Genomic DNA, 25875 nt, shown 5'->3' with positions numbered 1-25875 from the left:
TTCGCTGTCATACAGTACATCTGAAGTCAATCTTGTTGCTTGTAGAGCGGCTGTAGTTTGCACAATTTCCTCGTGTGTAGTTCGGCGACTTCTTTGAACGCCCACTTAACAGATTTACGATACTCTACCCAAATAGCTCTGATCACTCCCCTTTTCACATGATGCACATTCCTAACGACCCTCAACCGCTCAATGACTGATAGCTACTTCAATTTATTCACAGATGTGGCAACCCTCCCCTCACGTGGAAATGAAGGGAAGCCATCAGTTTTTCTAAACGAGGGTTATGATTAGTTACTAACAGGTGAATACAAGAATCCTGTCGTAATAAGACCTTAATTAACTTATGACAACCCATTAGCAGACGAGGGGGTGATACTATCTGAGCACCAGCTCTAAAACCGCGGCAGGAATGCGGCGTGGAACCCAGTAGACTGTACTATACTTACTGAGTCACGCCTCCCCGCTCCCCACTTCCTCATACGGCGCGGTTTCAGAGCTGGCGCTCAGACAGTAGAGGGTCACTCAACAAAGTCTTTTTTGTGAAACTGTGCTCGAGGAAATTGAACTATGACCTTAAACTACATCCGAAATAATAAATCATGCAGTTAAATATTACAGTATATTCCCTTAAAATACGGATTGATCTGTTCTTGCAGCTTTCAATTTAAGCCATTCATAAGTTGTAAGTTTCTTTGTCTAGTCAAAGTTAATTAAGCATAGAGAATCTAATAAACTGGAAACTATCAGAGCAAAGGACTTCTAAGCTGGCTACCGAAAAAATGAGTGCACTGGTGTGTCAAAATTAACACGGGGACATAATTACTGCAAACGTAAAGGCATGTTAGGGGTAGAGCAAAGAGATGCGACTGTAAATAAGTGTAAACTGGAAACGTTGGTTTCTCTTTCCAACTTTTTATATACATCATCAGCGTCAATTGCTTCTTAACAGTAAACAGACTATTTGCGATAATCATAAATAAAACTAAAAATCTGTGTAAAAACGTGTGTTCTTCTTTATAATAGAATTATTATAAAACGATATTAAGTTTTGTTCAAATTTACAAACACTTTTCGAAGTAAACCATCCGGTTAATCCATCATATTTTTAATCGATCGACAGCAATAATAATAATAATAATAATAATAATAATAATAATAATAATAATAATAATAATAATAATATAGGTCCCACGCATACTCAGAGAAAAAGAGCATTGCGATGTTACATAAATGTATTTCGATATTTTCGTTTTCCAACACCCCGGGAACTGAATAAAATATGTAGTTTTAGGCACACCATCTGTGCATATACAGCGAATTTTCAAAATAACTGGATAGATTTTGTTTACATTCAGGACTGAGTCTATTTACGATACGAGTCCATTCACAATGTTTTAAGTATACTCCAATCACTTCGGTGGAAATAGAACGAAGTTTTCAATTATGGAAAAAAAAAAAAAAAAAAAAAAAAAAAACACATTTTCTATGAGAGGCGGCTGACTATGACAGTTGAGTTTATTTTTCTGCTGTGTATACTCGCTTTAACGTTTCTGGTCACATAGTGAGTTAATATTTTGAATGAAATCCGAAGCCCTGTATACTATTGTTGAGATTGGTTGTATTGTTGTGAACTAGATGGCGTCTGTAGATGTATTACTGATATGTTGTGAATATGACTTTGGTGATGAATGAAGCCGATGATAATCAGGGATAGTGTGGCCCGAATTTCCTGGCATTTGTGTGGTCTAAAAAAACATCTTGTGACATGTAACCATGAATAATAAAAGTACTGAAATGTTTTTTTTAACCAATGGCGGGTACTTGACCTACGTCATTCACCCATATGAAGCCAGTTATGTAGACCAATTTACCGACAGAGTCGATGCCCAGGGTGCGCCATAGGAGGCTGGTCTACACTACACCCGCGATGAGATGACTATGGAGATTTGTTGGGGTGCCACAGGGGAAACGGGAGCTTCCCGGAAAAAATCCCTGTGTTATCTGGACCACGGGCTTGCCCAACACAACTTATAAATCGGGGGTACACCCGAGATCGAACCCGAGTCCACAGGATTATAGATCCAGCGCTTTAGCCGCGAGACCACCGTGGCGGCAAGTACTGAAAAGCGATACAGAGCTTTCTTAAAGATTATATATGTAATTGCGATTTTTATGATTTACAGTCTACTTTCGTGATTTCTAAATGCCTATTTCTATTATTTGATTGCCTATTTCTTGAATTTCAAATACCTATTTTAGCCAAAATAAATGCCTGGACTTCAGAGCTCTAAATCGCGTCACTCACCTCTTTCGTGTGCGAGAGCAATAATTAAATCATAATACCTTTCCTTATGACCAATTTTCAAAATAGCACAATATTAGAATAGATCACGATAAACTGTTTAAAGACAAATTGTGTAAAATCACAAAAAAGGAGGGAGGGAGGGAGGGAGGAAGAGGAGGGAGGGCGGGCGGGCGAGCGGGAGGAAGGGAGGGAGGGGGAGAGAGAGAGAGAGAGAGAGAGAGAGAGAGAGTGTGTGTGTGTGTGTGTGTCCCATTTTCATGGCAAATTTTTTTATACGTTTGGTGGAATGAGAGTCACCTCGAACCTGCTAAGGAGGAAGTTACTTGTTTTCAAGACAGTCACTCTGTGCCACTTCGAAAATTCACTCACTGCCCTCACTTTCTAATGTAGACTGATTTCTTAATAAAAAAAGCAGGGGGGAATAGGCCTTAAAAGATGTTATTGCGTTTGCATAAGTATACTGTATATAGATTTTCAAAAGCAACGCATAATTGCATTTAAAATTGATTAAATTTTCATACACAAGCACTGTGGTCATGGTTAGTATGGTAACACTTTTGTTCATACATTGTTAGTCCACATATTTTGAAAGCAATTTTATTGATGCATTCAACATGAAACAAAATGCGCTTAACAGAAAATGAGAACATTGAGATCCTGCTGACGATTGGATTTGGTGACAGGAAATGTACACAAGATGTGCATATTTCTAACGAAGCTCATCCATATCGGCCACCTATTTCTCAATTGTGAGCAGAATAGAAGCGAAATTGAGAGAACAAGGACACATCATCAGAGACATAAACGATCTGGTAGACCGTCTACTGACCACGATTTGAAATTTTTGAAATCTAACGTTTTGCTAACTGTTCAAGAGAAACCACATTCTTCTCTCCGCGAAACACTCGTAGAATCTACATTAGATATCTCGTAAACTGCTTGGAAAGTATTGCACAGTACTAAAAAATATCAGCCTTATGAAATCAAACTCTTGCAAGAGTTGATGAAAGACAGCTTTGATAGGAAGTTGCAATTCATGTTCTCTGAATTTCGCTTTTATGTTGACTGAGAAATAGATGCCAATTTAGGTGAATTTCGTTAAAAAGTGTGCATACCCCTTGCTGTGTACCTACGTCTTTTGGCATCAAATCCTATCATCAGCAGAATCTCAATTTTCTCATTTTCTGTTTTTAGTACGTTATTTTACGACGCTTTATCAACATCTTAGGTTATTTAGCGTCTGAATGATGTGAAGGTGATAATGCCGGTGAAGTGAGTCCGGGGTTCAGCACCCTATAGTTACCCAGTATTTGCTCATATGGGGCTGAAGGAAAACCCCCGGAAAAAACCTCAACCAGGTAACTTGCCCCGGCCGGAAATCGAACCCGGGCCACCTGGTTTCGAGGCCAGACGCGCTAACCGTTACTCCACAGGTGTGGACTCATTTTCTGTTAAGAACATTTTGTTTTATTTTCAATGCATCAATAAAACTTCTCTCAAAATATGTGGATTACCAGAATGTACGAACGATAAAAGTGTTATCATATTAACCATAACCATAGTGCTTTTGTCATTTAAAAATAAGAACCTAACATTCTACATGTGCTAAGTGCCAAAAACAATTTTCTGAGATATTGATTAAAAACAAGCTGCGAAATGCATGTTGAGATATCTACAACACCGTCTTTTGGCGCACGAATGAGTCAATTACAGTTGAGCTGCGACAAATACAATTTAGTATGATATTCTCATATACAGGATGTTTCCGAGGTGGTGTTACAAACTTCAGGGATGATGGCGAAGGGCACATGTATCAATTTGAGATAAGGAACCCTGGTCCGGAAATGACCAGTCGAAAGTTACAAGCAAAAATAGTTCTGTGGAAATGAAATTATTTTATTCCTCTGTACACCTTATTTATGTGTATTTATCTGTACATCTTAAACATACTGTATTCATCTGACGTTGTTTACGTTGTCTACTTACAGCATTCCATTCAGTGCGCTGTCTGAGGGATGGGGACAAGAAACTACACTAAAGCAATGCAGATAGCGTAATGTGTAACGGACATGGTCGGTCCTGATATGCACGTCTGTAGATAGCAGTGTATGTGTACAAGTTCCAGTGTCCAGTCGATCAGTCCTAGTGAAATGGAGGAGTACACGACAGCGGAATAAGCAGACCTGATTTTCAAATACGGATGAGCCAATGGGAACAGTAGACAAGCTCACAGATTGTATCGGGGCAAGTACCCACGATGGAGACATCCGGCCTATACCATTTTCCAAGATTGTTCCAAAAGTTAAGGGAAAGAGGGCACGTGGTACCAAATTACAATTCCATTTCCACACAACTATTTTTGCTTATAACTTTCGACTCAGTCATTTCCAAACCATGGTTACTTATCTCAAATTGATACATGTGCCCTTCGCCATCATCCCTGAAAGTTTGTAACATCACCTCGGAAACACCCTGTAGATGTTCCTGCCTTAGATTGAATAAAATTAAAGTTGAAAAATAGGCACTTAGGACATTCAGAATGTTAATTCTTCAAATGTTCTCGATGACGTCGTAACTCGCACAACAGTCGCAAAAATATTTTGTTTCTATAAAAAATATTTCTTTCTAATACTAGATTTGACATGTCAGATTTTGTCCAAAATTCCCTCATTTAATTTTAATTGCAATTATGCGTTACTTTTGAAAAACCCTATATACATTAAGTTTGCGTGTTTGAAACGCGCCTTGAATAAATTGTGCATAAATGGATTATTTTTACAAACTCTAGCACATACTACACAAATGTACTTCAACGTTGAAAATCTAAATCTTATATCTAAAAATTAAGTCCAGTATAATCAATCAATTCAGCCATATACAATCGCCTACAGTACGCAAAAATTGTGAAGCGTTAATTTCTATGGATTCGACTAATGAATGGGCATACGCTAAGACACACGAACAATGAAAATCAGAATATTTAATCAATAAGAAGGGAATTAAAATATTCTTTAAAAACGATTATCCTGATATACGTCAGCACACGACGCTATCTGCTGAATAAATGTTCCTCTACTCTTTGATATACGTACAAATCTAAATTCCATAACTCGCACAGACTTGTTCGGAATATAGTTCTCACTACTAGCGCGAAAAACAAGTACCATACAGATCCATGAAGTGGGGAGTGCATCCGAAGTGTGCATTACTTCTGGGATCGCTCTTGTATTATATTTCCATACTTAGTTTTAGGTATTAAAGTCTAACACCTTATTATACGTCACTTATACGTGAGTTATAAATTAACCAGAATATCGAGAAAATATGTTCTCCACGTAACTACCTCTGGTAACAGCAGACGTTTCATTTTTTTACAAGATACTTCAACTGGTGACAGATCAGAGCATGTGTAAAGATATTTATCCCAATCTATCTCACTCAGTTGTCTTTGGTGGTCACCTTACTAGCGGTTGAATCCTAAGTTCGCGGGTTCAAATCCGACGATTTCCTTCGGGAGGGAAGTAAAGCAAAGCTGGGATGGCAGTGTCGTAGATTTGCGGCACATAAAACCCTGTCCCTCAGAGACTTCAGGCAAAATGTATTGGCCATTTCTCGTCCGTCGAAATTTATATCAGTGATCTAAATAAGCATGGACTTGTCCCATCCTTCACCCATAATCAATAACACACTCAAAATAATTTATTATGGCAATCAGTCTATGACTCCATACTTGTAATGTTCATTCTACTCTGGATTATACACTTTTAAGTTGGAAACACTATTTATTAAAATTTTGGGAGTAACGAGGATAACATTTCCACTTTAATTTTTTCCCCCGAATTGCTCGCGACTAACTTCCTTTTATGCTCGGAAATTCATAACCATCACACTGCAGATGAAAGAAGTCGACTCATTTAAGATTCTCTCTCTAGGTTTCTTTTGCACTTAAGAATTTATCTACACTTCCCAAACTTGTAAAAGGTTTATGTAACGTTATTTTACGCTCATATTTTATTTAGAATGCAGATATATTAAGGGCATACTTTGCAAACAATAAAATGTTCAGAAATCAACAAATCACCATAGCAATGAAAGTAAAGATTATAATAATACAATGGTTCGCCATGTAGTACGAGTAACATATGGCTCAGAGATATGGACTAATAGCACAGAAGAGAATGCTCTGAGATCTTTCGAAAAAAATCATACGGAGAATATAATTATGAACTCGTCAGGGAATAAAACGAATGGAGAATATGAAACAATCAAAAGCTGCACAATCTTACTGAAGGACAAGACACAGATTTGTAAAATCCCAAAGACTGAAGTGGCTAGGACATCTATATAGAATGCCGGAGAACAGAATCCCAAAAAGAATGCTGCAAGGAAGAATACGATTGCGAAGACCAAAATTAAAATGGTTAGACGGAGTTACAAAGGACTTGGAAACTATGAGAGTAAGAGGATGAGAAAAATTAGTGGCGGATAGATCAAGATGAAAAGCTGTCGTCCAAGCGGCCAAAACCCACCCAAGGTTGTAGAGCTGAAGAAAAAGAAGATGTAGATATATTATATTATCATTTTCACTATCGAAATCACTTTCGTTAAGATGTGTCGTTTGCGATATTTTCATGGTTACCATTTTGCTGTGAATTCGAATATTGAGGATTTAAACCTATCGAAAACTATGAATTTACAAATATATCTACTGTGGCTACATTTCAGAGAAAAATATAAATTAAAATCTTATATCATACCATATTTGTGGGATATGAAAGAACATTATGACAATCGACCGATTAGGCCTACTCTCGAAAGCAAAATTCTCGGACACCTGTATATTACCATCTACACTCTACAGGCTACGGCAAAAAATTTAACATTTTTTAACATTTGTATTTGTATTAATGAACATATAATATATTTTTATCGAAATATGAATAACTGATGACGGACAAACCGCAGTATATTATCAGTTATCACAGTCTAGTATATAGTCACGAAGCTCAATACGTAGTAAATATGCATCCATAGATAGTTGCTAACCACTAGGATCGCTAATATCGCCTCATTACAGACCATGCGAAATAGTACCGGCACAGTCTATTGTTCCTAGCATACTCACAACTCAAGCTTCGTGACTGTATATACTAGACTGTGATATTATGGAGGAGGGTGTTTGGTGTGTGGAGCATTATTTCAGAAGTTACGAAGGTAGTCCATCCTTGGAGAGCATAAGGCACGGGTTTGAAGACCATTTTCGAAGAGAGGGACCTCAAAACGAAACCATACTGATTTGGTTGAGTGTTTAGAAGCATAGAGTCTGTAAAGAACCGCAATGCAGGGCATTTAGGAAGACCCCAAAGCATTAGAACCAATGATAATATCCGTTGGATGTTTAACAAAGTCTTGCAATATCCCAAGACCAAGAAAAGCAATCTGTGTGTGTGTAAGGAACAAATGATATCGTTTTCAGGTAATGTGCAGTTGTTTTGTAACCTTCATGGTCTGGAGTTTAACAACAGGTGTTCCAGCAAGACGGAGCAACTCCACATGTGGGCTAGGGTAACGCAGCAATGCTAAAGGAATTCTTTCATGGATGAATTGTGACACAACAAATAAACTTTCCTACCCATCCCATAGTCCCGGTCGCACGTTATCGGTGTTCTTAATTTCGTCATTTTATGGCTAAATCCAGCATATTTAGAGTGACACAGCCATAGAAATTCGAGAAATGCTTATAGCCGAAATAATATATTATTTTATATAACTATCTAGCCAGAGTCTAGTTTTTTCTAAATGTTTATTCATAAAATACCAGGCCTACGAAAACAAACCCATAATTAAAAAAACATTTGATTGAAAATTTCGCACCATGAATACTTTAGATGTTCAGTGCTATATTGTTTGGGAAAATCTCAGACGTTACAAAAATCGTTGTGTGAATTACGGTATGAACATTCTGTGCAAGTGCTGCCACTGCTGCGTAAAATTGGGACAATGGCAAGTTATACAGTATCCCAAGAAGAATGTCATCCACTTCCCCAACTTTCCATTTCTGCTTATACTTCATATGGTGCATATCTGAAGAGCAAGTTGAAAGAACAGTGCTTCACACCACATCCACATATCTGCAACAGCTTCCCAACAACACCGAGTCTCTTAACGGAGCTGTAGTAACGGACCCATGCTTCGTCATGGTCAATGCAATGGTCACATGCAGTCGACCTGGCTTTCTATGCCCAAGGTTGCGGGTTCGATCCCGGGCCAGGTCGATGGCATTTAAGTGTGCTTAAATGCGACAGGCTCATGTCAGTAGATATACTGGCATGTAAAAGAACTCCTGCAGGACAAAATTCCAGCACATCCCGCGACCCTGATATAACCTCTGCAGTTGTGTGCGTCGTTAAATAAAACATAACATTTAACATTTGGTCACATGCATGGAATATGTTGTTCGTAATCAAGGGAGACATGTTAAGCATGTTATTGCCCGACAGTACAGCTATCAACAGTTCAAACAAATTTTTTCGTTCAGTTGATTTCTTTTGTCACACACTGTACATTTGCTACTTCAGAAGTGCACGGAACTCTACAGGCTAACCCTTCATAATGTCCCCGCGTATCTAGGAGGAGGAATTATATAAAAATTCCTGTGATAGTTAATATCTTCGTCAATCGTTCTATTAATAAGAGTACCGTAATTTTGTACGTCTACCTAAATAAAGAAAGAGGAATTAAATTCAAAGTAGTATAATACAATTTAATATTAGTATAATAAAATTTAATCTTATTCGGAGACACTGGAAAAACAAAACAAATATTTAGTGAAATATGTAACTCTTAGACTGAGTTTCTTCAAGAATGCTTACCTTACTCTCAAACGCAAACATTATACATTTGCGCGCAAATGTTGAGAATATTGAGCCCTAACTGTTGAGTGCATCTGTGTTTACCACTTTCGAAATAAACAGATATAAATGTAATGTAAAACTGCCAGTCATCCCATGCAGGCCCTTATCTCATTACTACTGTATACACCTATTATTCCCCATCAATTTATTCCATTAAAAAAGGGTTACAATAGTACGTTCTAACAGTACAGAAGAGAGTCTTTCAGTTACGAACGTCACGCGAAGATCAGATGCTGAAAACGTGTTATTTACTGGTGATTAAGCAATCTTAACAATACCTCAAAGAAGCTAAAGACACAAAGCATCAACTTAGTACTGTCACACAACATCGTCTCATCTGTCAAGGGTACGCTGTTGCTATGTGAGAACGCATTCGACGGTAACTATTGTTCCACCTGCTCACGTCACGCCAGAGAAATCAATATCGGACCTCGACACGAGTTTGTTTATGCCGAATTTCACCATCATCGAACCGGACTTCTGAAGCGGTACAGATACCCAATACGATACACTACATCAAAATTTCTCTGCTCTTGAGACACTGCTAGTCTAGCTTTCAGCACTTCGATTCCACTGAGTTTATTCTACAGTATACATCACGGTTAAACATGGAAGACTCGTTTGTATGTAATGTGTGTGTAAAAGGACATATGGATAGAGTCCATATCACTTTATCGAAAACATTTCAGTTTTCGGAAATTACAGAAGTTTGCCATGCGATTCATAGTGTACTATCCTTCTGTAAGTATAGTGGGTTTCTTCCACCAGTTAAAACTTCAATTTCTCTCACATAAAATATGCCTCCCAACAAAAGTTGTGCATATAAGAACACATAATTATCTGAAGTATATTAATATTTTCTGTTATTTACAGTATGTGTAATACATCTTTCAGTCCACTGTTGTGGAGTAATGATTAATATGTCTGACCATGAAACGAACGGGCCCAGGTTCAAATCCTGTATGGAACATGTTACCTGGTTGGATTCTTTCCGTGAATTGCCGAATAACTTTCGGCGTTGGACTTCGGGATTCATTTCATCTTCATTAATTTCAACTTCATGAATTCCTACCGAGTTAAACAATCATCCTTATCTAAAGGAGGTAGCTTCAGGCTGTGGCACAAGCCCTTCAAGCGCTCCTCCATAATAATAATAATAATAATAATAATAATAATAATAATAATAATAATAATAATAATAATAATAATATATAATTTTGAGGCGTGGTTACAATACTAACACTGAGGGAACTGTAACAATATACATGCAAAAAGTGATGTACTATACATATGAATATCAGTTTACTGTTTTCTCAGAACTCATCTGCAATCTATCTGCAGAGTCAACGGAATATACTCTATAATAGCGTGAATCTCTTATTTGACTTCTTAGATTTCAACTAATGCATTGAAAATAAAAATTTTAAAAACCAAATATGACGAAACAAGAACAGTACCGGAAAGAGAAAAGTACATCAACGAGAAAAGAGATGAACGAAGTAAGATGATTTCAGGAAATTTCGTCTTGTGCATTCCTTACACGCTCAAAGAAAACAATGCATGTCTGTGCAAGAGCAAACAGACAAATTCGAACGCCCATTTCTTGCGAACAGCAAGCACTCCGTAGCATTGCGTGTCTCTTGCTGACAACGGGTCGCTTTGCAATTGTGTCACATGTTGGAAATTATGGTAATTTGTATCATGCAGTTCTGAGAAAAATTATATAACGATCTCACAGAAGATGTTTTGGAGGAGATAACAGAGCGGTCATTGTATAGTACTGGTAATGAAAATCACCGACATATATTTCTTTTCTTACACTTCCTTTCTTTTGTACGTAGTTTGGAGTAAGGACTATAGTGTAAGAACTCACTTCCAAGATTTTACGGAAATACATACTGTCAGGGCAACATGATCCTGAGGAGATTTTTCAGGAACTATTATATCCGAAAAATGTTTTCTTCTACACGGGCCGACCTATTTTTTAGGTGTAGATTTACTAATGAAGTTTTCTCTTAAAAACTCAAAATATTGTAGCTTACTTTTCAATCTCGTATGATCTTAAATACACATTACAAATTATAGTTACACACTGAATGACACTACAGAGTAAACCGTAAGTAATGTCATTAATCTCAGGTGGCTATTCTTTGAGATATTTCAAACAAAAAAGTTTAATACAATTTTGTTCGTTTTTGCTTCCTTTTCGAGATAAAAATGGCTCTATATGATATATTTCATAGCGTGTTCTGAGAAAGCCAGTGATTTAGTTCCCAACATGCTCAGTCAATTTAATTTTTTTTATTTTAGTAACATGTGCTTTCTCAACATCTCAGGTTATTTAGCGTCTGAATGAGATGGTGATAATGCCGGTGAAATGAGCCCGGGGTCCAGCACCGAAAGTTACCCAGAATTTGCTCATATTGGGTTGAGAGAAAACCCCGGAAAAAACCTCAACCAGATAACTTGTCCCGACCGGGAATCGAACCCGGGCCACCTGGTTTCGCGGCCAGACGCGCTAGCCGTTATTCCACAGGTGTGGACTCAGTCAATTTAAGAAAGCAATGTATTATGATAAATGAAGAAATTTAGTTTTCTCCTATAAGGTGCAGAAATTTGATCCAAATAAATGTAACTTTTCATTCTGCAAAGGAATTTTACAATTCCTTTTTTGGTTTGGATCAAATTTAAAGGACATTTAAAGGACAAAAGTAAAATTCTTTTAATCATTTATCTTCAAAACGCACTGTTCTTTTAAATTGACTGAGCATATTGGGAATTACATCAGTGGCTGTGATTACGTATCGTTTTCCTCATAGCTTCAATATTTATTTGTCTGTCGATCAGCAAAGAATTTTTTTGTATAATTTTAATAAGTGTACAAGTCGAATTTCTTTTTTGAAAGGTAAAATTTGGATGAGACTTGTACTCGGAATAATTTAAATTAGTTCAACAGTAAACGACCTCTCTCGTCGACAACATGCAGTATTTCCTCCCTGCCGTTCTTTTGCTATTCTTTGTTGCATATCGCACTACTTCTCTACTTGTAACTTAATTCTGTGGTCTAACTTGCTCGAATTCCACTGTTCTTTCTCATACTTGCACAAAAAACGAGCAGGTTTAAGGAATACACGCACTTACTCCATCACTTCAGTTCTTTGCAAACAATGTAACAGGTACCGGGAGGGAAAATGTAAGCCATAAATTATTTTGCTACGCACAAGATGAAACCTTCACACAAGGAAGGGGAAGATTTGAAGGGTTAACCGTCCACACCCCATTTGGGAAGAAGTCAGATAGTTAAAGACAATGAAATGTTTCAATATGACATACAGCACCGAAAGTATACACACCATTTGAAACCGTGATATTATAATTAATAAAGGGTTTATAAAAAAAAAGTATGTTATAAACTACATAGATCTGTCCATGGTCAGTATCGTTACAAAGTGACAGTTACTGCTGATTGTATTCATATTTTATATTTTACAGCAAAATTAAATAACTAAAAATACAAAGTGGGTCAAAAGCTGCTTTCACCAAATACTCCCTTACATTTAATTACATTCAACTTACATTTGACTACACACTCATTTACAGATTTTGTTCAACAATTCTTTTACAGGTGGCAGAACATAACTCACGATTTTCATGGATTTTCACAAATGACTGTCGTAACTGATGCAGATCCTGCGGTTTCTGAGCAAAAACATCATTTTTCAGGATACCCCACAGCGAAAAATTACATGGCGTCAGGTCGCATGATCTGAGTGGCCATTCTATCGTGCCACGACGGTCAATCCATTCATGGAATTGCTGGTTCAAGAAGTCTCTCACTCCTACACCAAAATGAGGTGGTGCTCCATCCTGTTGCCATATTAACTGCATTTCGGCAAAACGAGGGATGTTTTCAAGACATGACATCCGAAAAACAGTTGACGTACGAACATGGTATTCAACCCACCACTTATTACACAAGCTCTTCGTTTATTCAAGTTATGACATCTGTATATGTGTACAAATATGAAACCTAAGAACAAATATTGGGAAAGTGAGTTTTGACCCACCTTGCATATAGCAGTTAACATATTTAATGAAATAAACTTATCCCAAGTTTTCATGAATTCTTGATCAGAAAAGCGTAGAATATAGAGTTTCAAACTTTGGTAACGCACATTACAAAAAAAGGACATTACATTACTAGCTGAGATTTAAATGTTAATTTCCTGCTCTAGTAATTATTTAATAGACACAGATTTAGCAGTGCTGATAAGTTTATATCTTGTGAATAAGGTCAGAACTACGTATCAAAAATATTTTAATTAATAGTAATTTAATTGAAACGAAAACATTTGCCTGTTGGTCACATTACAATCTGTCATCCTCATATTAAACAGAAACTTAAAGCTGTAAAAATGATTATACTGAGCTTAATGTTTAACTTATGTTCCTTTGGCATTGTTATAAATATTTAATTAAACACTTTAATTTTCATCTTTCATCACTTTCCGTAAAATTCCATCTGCAAGATCTTTCCACACACACCACTTTACATCTTCACAATCATTTCGATCATCTGGTGGATTTGTAATTTGGCTAAGCAGATTTCTCTTACATACTTCTCATTAGGTTGGTGCATAAGTTCGTAATGTTTTTGTTTCGCGTGTTGGTACTCCGGTTGCTATGGATTTATTTATCGATTATCATTTTTTATTTGAAGTTCAATTGTGCTTGAGTTTACATATTGAAGTTTTCCTTTTTGCAGATAGTGAGTGGAGCCGTGGACGCTAGAAAATGGAGTGTCAAGTGGAGAAAGTGGAACATTTCAGATATATTCTTCTTTTTGAGTATAATAGAGGGGCGAAAGCTGCCAGAAACATTTGCGCCGTGTATGGGAACAATACTATCGGAGAGAGCACGGCAAGAAAATGCTTTTCTCGTTTTAAGGAGGGTCGTTTTGACATTAGTGACACTCCACGTTCAGGAAGACCTTCGGGGTTTGATGAAGATCGTTTAAACACATTAATCCACAATGATCCATGTCAGTATACCCGAGAACTGGCAAATATGATTAACTGTGATCATTCCACCAACGTGCGACATTTACATTCAATGGGCAAGGTTAAAAAATCAGGTGTATAGGTACCGCATGCTTTAAACCAAAGCCACAAAAATCAGCATCTTTGCTTGAGCGTCATCGATTGGTTCGTGAACAACATCGAACATTCCTATCCAATATCGTTACTGGTGACGAGAAATGGTGTCTTTATGCTAATATAAGGAAAAGAAATGAATGGTTGGGCCCGAACAAAAAAAAAAAAACAACTTCCTGTACAAAGGCCAGCGTGTGCCCACAAAAGATGTTATGCATCTGGTGGAACTGCGAGGGTGTGCTGTACTACAAATTGCTTCCCCGAGGTGTAACCATCACTGCCGACATTTATTGCCACTGAGACGTATTGCACACGCAATCCAAGAAAAACGACCAACAAGACTGAGTGAAGTGATGCTACTCCACGATAACGCTGTCCGCACTCTGCTAACCTGACACAAAACACTAACCAGAAGTTGGGTTGGGAAGTCATTCCGCACCCAACTTATTCACCAGAGCTTGCGCTCTCAGATTTTCACTTTTCCGCTCTATATCAAACAGCCTTCAAGGAACTTCCTTTCCGGATGAAAATGAGCTCCAAACATGGCTTGACGACTTCTTTAACTCCAAACCAAGAGATTTCTACAGGCGTGGAATCGAAAAACTACTCCAACATTGGCAGACTATTGTAAATAGTGAAGGAGAATATATTCTTGATTATTAACTTCTCTCTTACGTATATCTGATGTGTTTAATAAACTTATGAAAAAACGCTACAAACTTATGCACCAACCCAATATTAAATCAACATCCTTCTGAAGTCAGTTGGCACACAAAGTGGTCCCAGAAATGTTCAGTGTACTTGGGGAATGATGAGAATCTATCATATAAAGAATTCACAACTGCAATAAAATTTTCATGGCAATAGCATAAACACATATTGTATCGCATTTTACGGCAAACTTAACATTCATAAGTCTCAGTTCACAGAATTTCTTTTTCTTCCTGTCTTAATATCTTCATTCTCTAGGTTCTAGACCAAACACTGAATGGGTTTCTGTAATTGTAGTGACGAACTTGAATTTACACTTAGAACCATTATTATCTTTAACAGCCTCCATGTCTTTATCATTCCAGATGCCTGTCGAATATCATCACGTTCATAAAGTTCTACTTTTTTTTTTAATGGTATCTGAATTCAGTGCCACTGAATTGATAGACCTAAGTTTTTTGCACCTTTTGAGGTCTCCATTTCCTACAATGCACAGAAATTTATTTTCTTATTACACTTTCTTTTCCGTGGTGATTTTGGTAATGCCTGTTGGACATGAGCAGTAGTTTTTCCAAGTGAGAATTTTCGTATTCTACTGAAAATGTTTGAGTATCAAGTGCCATCCTTTGTTCTTTTAGTGTTCTATGCCTTGAAACTCGCTACTTTGCTTTCCTTCTTTATTCTTGTTTCATCTTGTTCCTTTTTTTGTCACTCAGTTTTGCTAGTTCTTGTTTTTCTCTTATCTTTTTCATAATTGTTTTTGTTTTTCCTTGTATCCGTTTATCTTTTAACTTCTGCTGCCACTTTCTCATTTATTTCGCACAAGATAATGACATGACTGCAAAACAAAGTACGAACTCTAGATTTATTATTTTAAAACTGTCAAATGGGCGCTAAAAGTGAAGTGATTTTGCATATTTCTTCAACTTTCATACATGTATTAAAAATTCTTGTTGTTTCGAATGAATTTCTTCTGATCATTACAAAAAAGTACCACGTTATTCGAGATTAGGTGTAAAAAAATACCGATATTGTATTTTATCCAGTTCTTTATACTGTAGCCTATTTCTAGAAGACTGTGTTACATCTTTCTCATATTCCAATTTAGGCCCGATGCGACTGTGCAACGTTACAAAAATTGAAACTTAAATAAAAATGCTAACGTTATATACAAAAGCTCAAATCAATGTCCTCACTATTTTACTCAATAATTTTCAATTTTTTTTTTTTTTTTTTTTTTTTTTTTTTTTTTTTTTAGCAAATATGTGGACTTTAAGATAAACTTTCCTTTGTTTCTGGTCACTCACGTTTACAACTTAATCCTATTTTTAAAGACTTGATAAAAGGTATACCACAAAAATCAAGTGAAATTAAAACCTTGTGTTCACTTACATTTGTCATAAAAATGCTTGAAAATATGCAATAAAAATACTCAAATGTAATTGTTAGGACTGCCTTTACAGATTATCAAGTTTTACGTACAAAAGAGAGACAAATGCTTTGTTTAATTTCTATAATTTTGTGCTACCAGTATTCCCTCAAGTTTTTACCATATGGAAATCAAACTTTTGTTTAAATTAACTTTGTTTTAAGAAATTAAGAGTTTTGTTCTGTTTCTCATGGACATATTCAGATACTTTATGGAAAGAGAAAGTTTTCCCCTTAAAACCGCCCTTTCTAAAAATCCTGCGCACGGGCCTACCTTCACATTAGGGCTATGCTATCACATTTACCTCTGTCTATACAGTACATAAATTAATTAAAGAGTCCAAGCGTCGAGGTATTTAAAAATACTCTTAAAAATCTTAATAGAGAGTACGTTTTTTTTACATTAAGATATGACAGAAATAAGAGCGATTCGAGCCATTGTGATTGCGTAAATAGCGAAGTGTGTTGTGACAGTGAAATTATGGTGTTATAGTGGCAATGAAAAGTTCCTGTAACAGTGAAAAGTGTTATGATATCAGTACAGTGGGTGAAGTGAATGTAAAATGAAGTGGATAATCACGTGTGGTAAAACATAAGTGTGCGCGTATGGATCATTTCTAAGTCTGATTCATGCATACATCGTGCGCGTATGGATAATTTCGTAAATCTGATTCATGTATATATGTGTTAAGATATACCGAGATATCGAGCGTGAGTCTTGGAGACAGAATGCCTTGAGATCAGAACGTCCGGGGTTCGATACTCTCACATTTGAACAATTTCGATAACGGAATGCACTGTAACAATTAAATTATAGTGTTATAATGGCAATTAAAAGTTTTCAAAGTGACAGTGAAGTGTGTTCTAGTAATAGTGAAAGATGTCACAGTATCAGTGTAGTGAGCGAGGTGGGAATAAAATTATGTGCTAAATTATACGTGTGCATGTATGGCTAATGTAAATCTGATTTATGTAGATTAAGATCTACCGAGCGTAACAGCCCTGGAGACAGACTGTCTTGAAATCAGGAGGTATGGGGTTCGATCTCCCGAGACCGGCAATCTTGTATGAAGTTTTTCGTTTCCCTCAGACACACCAAACAAACGCCGGTAAAGTGCCTTAAAATAAGGGCCACGGCAGCAAAGTTTCCTATTTAGACCTGGCTAGTACTTAGATTTGTACACTTCGCGGCAAAGAGATTGGGTCGAATCTTGGTCGTTAGAAATGCAAAGTTCTACCGCGCTGTTGCGGTTCATGCGTGTAAACGAATTGCACTTGTATGTAGTCATTGCTGTGATGTTTGTTCATTGAATGTTGTCAGTCTACAACTCTACAATGTATTCAACCTTACGAGATGTGGCGTAATAGTAACATGTCTGTTTTCCATACTGATATATTGTGAATTCATCCCCTGGTAGAGTAAAATTATTTTTCATTTTAGTTTTTTAATTGATTAATTTTCAATGTTAAATTACGTTTGTTAATAAAACTTAGTTATGCATGTCTTGTAAAAATATCCCCGCGTCTATTGTTAATTATTGAAAGAAAACTCTCTTCTCATTTATTCGCCGGCGTTAACCTTAATACAAAACTTGAATACAGTACAAAGAAAGCAGCCTGAGGATCAAATGGCCGAGCGGACTGTAGTAGTTGACAAAGGAACTCAATCACACAAGCTGTCCTCGATGCAGAATAACCTGTCCTACGCGAACCAGGCAATGATTTGTTGACGGAGTTGTCTGCGATCTGCAAGAGTAATGACGAGACATACAGTTGTGTTTACAGACAAGAGTATTGCTTGTGAGAGGGATTTTTATTATTTACTAGAGTTCGGACTCGGTTATCAGATGTCTGCACATAAACGCAGTTTTGCGAGACATATGATGGGAAATTTGTAATATATCGGAGCCTCGAAACATGAACTAGAAGTACTATTCACTCGTTTCGTAGACCCGTGTCGAAACGATCTATGCTATTGAAGCATAGTTCGAGATCGACATAATACGTCATTTTCCTGTTCATATTCGCTTGGATTAATTTTGCAGTATGGTAATCAATTTTATTTCACTCTTCAGAGGCCTTGATGTATCTAGAATCAACCTTCCATTCAATTTTATAATATTTCAGACTTAAACAAAATACATCATATTTAAATTAATTATATATCACCTGGTGAACTGCAGGTCTGACGAGACGATAATGCTCAATATTACATATCTGGAGCTTGTGAATTGTCGGCGAAGTGTACACATACTGGAAGTAGGGTAAAGGTTGGTAATATCGTGATGAGTAATATTGTTTTTTTTTTTTTTTTTTTTTTTTTTTTTTGAGAATTTATTACAATTTTACTGAGCAAGAGGAAGATCGGTTTTTTGCTTCAACGCACTAGTATTAAGGAAATGTTCGTGAACAAGTTGCTGCAAAAAACCGATCCTTCTCTCGCTTAGTAAAAACCATAAGCTCTCAAACATAGTATCACTATTACTCGTACCACAGTATTGCCAACCTTTACCCTATTTAGATATGTAGGCCTATTGATAAGTGTTTGGATTTGTACACGTAACTGTTTAGATATGTACTGCTAAGTATTTAGATTTGTACATATAATTATTATTTAGATTTATACACGTAAGTATTTAAATATGTACACGTAACTGTTTAGACATGTACTGCTAAGTATTTAGATTTGTACATATAATTATTATTTAGATTTATACACGTAAGTATTTAGATTTGTACATATAATTATTATTTAGATTTATACACATAAGTATTTAAATACGTACACATATGTATACAGATATATACAGATAAGCGTTTAGATTTGTAGTGTATTTTTTTATACTTTAGTTATCTTTTTCGTTTCTATTTTTGTCTTCTTTTTATCTTCTTTTGTTATCTGTAACTGTCACCATGTGAAAAACCGTTGGTAGTTAATAAATATTAATTCATTCATGTGGTATTTTAGACCGTTAAATAGTAACAAAAGAAATTTGCAACGTTGGCACATGTATGAATAATTCGATTGTAGAGTAGGAGACGAAGTACGACTTTCTTTCCCCCAAAACTTCTTTCTCAAAATTAGGGTATGTTATACAAATGGCGGTAGCCTATACACGTGTAAATACGGCATTTGTAAAATTTTAATGCCAGTGAAAATTGTGAATAATAAAGTACAGTAAATAATTTGTGACCGTGTGCTAGCAAGTGCCGAAAGTGAATTATTTTCAAGAGAAAAACACAATTCTCAACAGCCAAATGTCTGCATATAATTTCCTTCATATTTCATAACTTCTGAAGGTTTTGCCACTTAAATTATATTCCAACTACAAGCTTACAAATTACAAGCTAATTCTACTAAAATAATTATCGTCTATAGTAACAGAAAAAATGTACTTACAACCTAATAGCACTTACAAAGTTAAATTTTGTTCAATCTCCGATAATAATCGGCCAATATTGTGCTTGTCCTACTGTTTAGTGTAAAAAGTTAAAATATCTTCGCAGACAATTAATGAAGGCTGCATAATACACTGCAATTTTCTTAATCATTAACAAGATAGACTTAACAGGTCTGCCGATATTCCTTCGCCCCCTTGGTTTACGTAAAAAGTACAGGCAATCCATCTTCCTCCATTCGGTTTAGCCTACGTATTCTTTCCATGCAAGTCTATTTTCTTTTTCATTATCATTTATTGAAAAAAATAGACATTCTGTTACATTTTCAATACAAAAAAGAAACCTTTAGAATAATTTATTACTGTACTAATCATGAAGGGTTTCCACGAAATTATAGCTGACTTACGCAAGGTCAAAGTTGTGCACTTTCTGTTGGGCTAAGCTAATGTATGAAGCACTTCGGAACAAAAGGTTGCAGTAGTTTTCCATGGATAAGTAATTCTTTTGTAAGTACGATATTTATGACATTATGAGTCTTTACCAACAGCATTACCGATAACAAAATCACGGTATAAGTACAAACAACAATGATTATTATACTGTTCCTCGGTCATATGGACGAAAAGCGAAGGGTAAGCCTGTCAGCTACCGGGTTGGGAGACAAGGCGATCCGCTCAGTAGTAGGTCGCAGAAGCGAACCGGAAGAGTGACGCCAGCACGTGCACAGCATATTTCGTGACGTCACAACTCATAATGCACCACACAGATCCTGTTTCCTTACTACTACGCTCCTCTTCAACACTTCTTTGTACTGTTCAAGTTTCATTCCAAGACACCATAAAAATATCCAAAATGACAGGGGAATAAATGCAGTATTGCACTTTTGAATATAACACAATTGCAATGAACGGAAATTGATACGAACGACAACCTGTAATAAAAACCGGTGATACATACCTAATAAAAACCGTAAGATAGCTACTTTTAGTAAAAATATATCACATGAACTATCCGCGACAATCTTATTCAAAAATCTTTCTGCTAAAAATTCATAAACATATCGCTATAATGCAGAGATAAGTTATCTGCATGTCATCTCGCCTCTTGACCCTTTCATGCGGTGAGATGTTCCCATTACTGACGAAATGTTTACGATTCAAATTACATTGAATAGAAATCAGTAAATGTTAGCGAGAAAGTGGTGTGAAACCAAATCTGGCAATATTACACCCTATCTTTAAAACATTAATAATTACTGATTATATATAATACTGATTATAATCAGTTCCGAAAAGATCCTTTTGAATTACAACATTTGTTGAATTTCTTTTCGAAGTCAGATACGCTCTAGACACGTATTTCATGAAAATCGTAACTATTTCTCAGCGTAACATATTTCTCAGTTTTCGCACTTCAATACTTTTTCTTAGGCCTCCTTTTTGGTTGAGGAATGCGTGACCTGTAGATAACTCAACTAGAACCTTGACGGCAAATGTAAAGGTGTTTCCACTTATTTGATTATTTCTTAATGAAAGAAACGAGATCAATTTTTATTTACTAACAATTTCTCGCAAAAAATGCACAAATGGTGTGTCATTCATTGTTTCACCTTCATCACGCACAAGCACAGTCAAATTACATTCCATGCATACAAATATATCTACCATGGTAGGAGGTTTAAATAAAACCAATTTATTTTCTGAAAATATTCCATTAACTGTCAAATTGCAAAATAATGGTTAAAACACATTTTACATTGACCTCGTGTTGAAGTGAAACCCTTCAGAATCTGACAGACTGAAGTGTGGTAGACTTTAAAAGCAATAAACTGTGATTAATTATTAGGGAACAACTGAACTAGAACTGAATTTTCATAGGACGCAGCACTATCGCGGAACAAGAAAAATGTTTATTTTCAACAAATAATTTCCCGCGAAGAATACCTGAATAATTAATGGAAGGCGAGCAGTCAATCTTCCTGCGTATTCTCACAACTCCATGCAAAATGAAATACAAATAACACCTTCTGCATATCGTATTCAGTGCAGTCAGGGTTTGCGAAATTGGAAGCCTTTTTGCCAAATGGGCTCAAAAAAACGTCTGGCGACCAATTTGGGCGGAATTAGAAAATAGCCGAAACAGGATTTGAACTCGTGCCCGCTCGTTTCACGGCCAGACATGCTAGCCGTTACTCCACAGCGATGGACAGGTTGTTCTGTGTTATTTTACCCGTTTGTAAAATAGAGAAATGGGCAAAATATAGCCGAAAATATAGAACTGAGAAAACGAAGAAGAATGGGCGGCTGTTAAAGTAGAAATAAAATTATTAACGATACACATTTTGCAAAATGTGAATTCACGTTACTTATACGCAATATTGTTTGCTGGGTGACAGAACACTCAAATAAAAACTCATTAAATCAAGCATTCTACAAAGTGCCTCTGAGAAGTCATGTATTAGTATCACTGGATTTAAAAGAAGATTTTTCAAATTATATCTCAGTTTCATATTCATATTAAAACATTGTGTTTCTATTGAAATTGAAGGGGTTTGGCGACTTTTGGCTACCATGCCATGCATGTTTTGACGACCAAATTGTAAACCAATCTGGCAACACAGCGCAGTAAAGTGACAAGAGGGCACAGTTACCTTGCAACGAACATCAACTCAGAAGACCGGACTTAATCCGGACTACATGTACCATTAATATAGTCCTTCTGGGGGGAATTATAAGGCACATGCATTGGAACTGCAGTATCTAGGAAGCTACACAATAGTTCAGGGGATCTCCCATGCTTTCTTGACCTCGACGTTAGTTGATGTCTCACACAACATCCACAATTCTAGCAGCCATTATTATAGAACGTGATTATGCAACCTGAAGGTTGAAGTCATTCCACTGAAAAATGAAATCTAAATCTGGCTAAGCACCACTCCGAAAAACAAACTGTTCTATCGGATCTATGTAGCATCACAATGTCATTTTGTACGGAGCGAAAACACTACATAACATGAAACACTGATGCACATAATGATAATTAGCAGGCATGTGTACTATGGAGTACGCTTGATGATGCACTTAAATGCTCAACTAAATGTGCCACGAATGAGAGGGATAGTGAAAACTCGGTACACTATTGCGATTACACCTATTAAGTTACAGAGATATGATACAGTAATAATGAAGCACGACAGAAAATCTTGGTGCTCCATCTCCGCTTTGCCCATCTCAAATTTAATCGGATTTGCAAGGAAAAGAACCATGGTTTCACTTTTTTTTTCCTCTTCAGATAAATGAGCTTCGGCTAGCACTAAAATCGTTACAAGACACACAAAGTTCGTAACAACCCGTATTTATGATGACATCAGAATCACCTGATTTGGATTTTACAAAAAAATAAATAAATAAAATAAATCTAAAAAACATCACGTACAAAATATCTAAATAAAAACTAATACGGTCATCAGGTGTACATAGCAGTCTAACAATAATACATAGTCTGACATCACTAAGCAAATGCACGTCAGCAACTTCGAAGAGATGAGTTGTACACTTTATTCAATGCTAGAGTGTTGACACCTATACATTCCAAGAATGGAAATGTACCACCCACTTCACCGTAGCTACCATGACACATATCACAACGAAACTGCCTCTCAGATCAAGAAACAAACTTGCAAATGATTTCAGTTACTACGTAATTCACTTCTCGACAAAAATATTATACTTATTGGAGACATTTCAAATGCCTCAACAGGTGGCTGTCGCGGCCTTCGGAATACGGAGGCCCAGCGCGGTCGCCATCACTAACTCTTCGCACCACACTAACACCTGTTACATACGCAACCACTAGTCCACCACTGTCGTTACCTGCGACCTGTGTCGACGGGGCTGCGCGATGATGGGGTGGTGCTGCTTATTAGGGATGACCATGGCAGGCGCGGGGGGGCTTCTCGTGCTCTTGGAGCGGCGCAGCAGACGCAGCATCTGAGTCTTGACGGTGGCCGCCAGAGGCATCTCCTTCACGTACATCACAGCACTCGCACCCGCCGCCTCCGCCGGTCCACGCCTGACTGCCTAGCCGCGCCGCGCTCCACGCATCGACCGCCTTCCCCGCAAGTCACTCCGCCGGCCGCAAGAGCAGCAGCACTCTTCTTCCTTTTTGCTAACGACTTCTCACGAGCGAGTCCTGGGTTCCATTCTCGACTGATTTTGTGAGGTGTGAAGGAAAAATATGACTCCAATCATTCTACGCAGCCATACTCCATTATCGTCACGTATCTTCTTCATATTCTTTGGGGTTTCTAAGCACCTTTCAGTAAAGACCTTCAGTCTCACACCGCGTACTGATCATCTTCCATTTTCATGATTTCTCTCTTTGAAATATAATGCCCACATTAGCACAAATTACCGTGGATCACTACAGCTGTTCCCCCACATTCATAATTTACGGCAATTTATTTTTACATTGAAAGTTTTATATAGTTTCCCCTCCCCGCCCCTTGCAAAAGTTGACTCTTCCACAACATAACCATAACGCATGGCACAAACCTGTTTCTATTTAAGAACTAATTCCAGTAAAAAAGAAAAAATCTTATACAGACCAATAAATTTACATCCTGTACAACTGTTTTATATGGCATACAAAGTATGTACATCTACCACAACTTTTCAAATTGTTCACTATAAATCATAAAGTGTTTGTTGAAATTCAAACCCTACAATGATTTTTCTTTCTTTCACTTGGAGGGAGGAGGGAGAAGATGAAAAAGTTTTTTTCCACTCCATAAGATTGGATGTATCTAATGCAGATTTTAGTGCTGAATTTGATCCTGAAATCCATTTCTCTCTAGCACCCTCAGTTTAAAATGTTACTAATGTAGTTTTTAGATTAGTGTTCTGCGATTACATTACTTAGAAATAGGCGTTAAAATAATGGAATACAAATATTCACTTTAATGTATTCATATCTCCATATAGCTGGCATAAATTTCAAGGGTCCTAGTTTGACTGTAATTTTGCTCCATATATCCTTAGTCTCTGTAATTTCTACTTTAAAATTGTTAGATTTCACACATATAATATTGCCTTTAATCAAGGCAGAATATTGCGTCACGCAATTTTCTCAACAATCATTCCATATTCCTTACACCAATCAAACTCAAAAATACCCCATCTACTGTATTTCCTGGCCACCACCAAGTGCATTCTTTTCTCAACCTTCAACTGAAATTGGGGTGAGTTGACACTATTAGGTTTGCAGTGGTATCTTATAATTATAACGAAAGTCACTCAACAGTTCTGCTGCTGTAAAGACTATGGATTTAGTACGATTCATGTATGTCATTTCAAAGTGTCCGTAATTTGAGTGTTTCTGTCTAGTCTATACAGATATCGGTATTGTATATTATTTTAGGTACCTACTGAAAATCGAATGTGAATTAAGATGTCACGTAAATATATTAATGACCCGACAATTTGTGTACGATGAATATGCGATTAAATCAAACAGTACAATACTAATAAATAAGTCATATGAACTATTATATTAATTCAGTTGCGAACTAGGTTCCTCATGTGTGCTGTATTAATTTTCTAGCAGTCTGAAGAGATGGTTAAAAATAAAAGTACAATATCTCTGCCGTTCGAAATTTCCATGGTATAGTGGGAACAAACCGTGGTGGGAATATAATGGTGTAGCAGACGGTTGACTCAAACTCGTTTTCTACTGCGCATGTCGTCACTTGGGAAGCAGCAGCGGCGCGCTAATTCGCACCGCAGTGCTCGAGGAACAAAGCAAACAACTGTTGTGTGTACGTGCACGGTGTTAATTCGTTGTTTATATATATTATATTGAATGTTATTCTTGTATCAGTAATGCTATTAATGTGACACATGCTATTAGTATTCCTGGATGTGCAGTATCTGGTTGTTTGAGTTACAATCGAAAAACAAAAGGA

The 25875-nt window shown here is 36.7% G+C and overlaps 1 protein-coding gene across 13 annotated transcripts in view; it reads right to left on the bottom strand.

The window, feature by feature from the left end:
- Positions 1–25875, bottom strand: part of LOC138696270 (serine/threonine-protein kinase MARK2-like) — a 271602-nt gene that overhangs the window by 193554 nt on the left and 52173 nt on the right. Inside the window, exon 1 of one of the 13 annotated variants that reach the window (XM_069820973.1) lies at positions 23786–23997. The exons of the other annotated variants lie outside the window; for them this stretch is intronic. Within the exon in view, the coding sequence (XP_069677074.1) occupies positions 23786–23947 (162 nt within the window). The 5' untranslated portion in view covers positions 23948–23997. Of the gene's footprint in view, positions 1–23785; positions 23998–25875 lie in introns of those variants that run through there. 13 annotated transcript variants of the gene reach the window in all.

The sequence above is a fragment of the Periplaneta americana genome, chromosome 3 (assembly GCF_040183065.1).
Source record: "Periplaneta americana isolate PAMFEO1 chromosome 3, P.americana_PAMFEO1_priV1, whole genome shotgun sequence".
NCBI classification, from domain to species: domain Eukaryota; kingdom Metazoa; phylum Arthropoda; class Insecta; order Blattodea; family Blattidae; genus Periplaneta; species Periplaneta americana.
The sequence above is the reverse complement of the archived record's forward strand: the minus strand, read 5'-3'. Positions and strand labels throughout refer to the sequence as shown.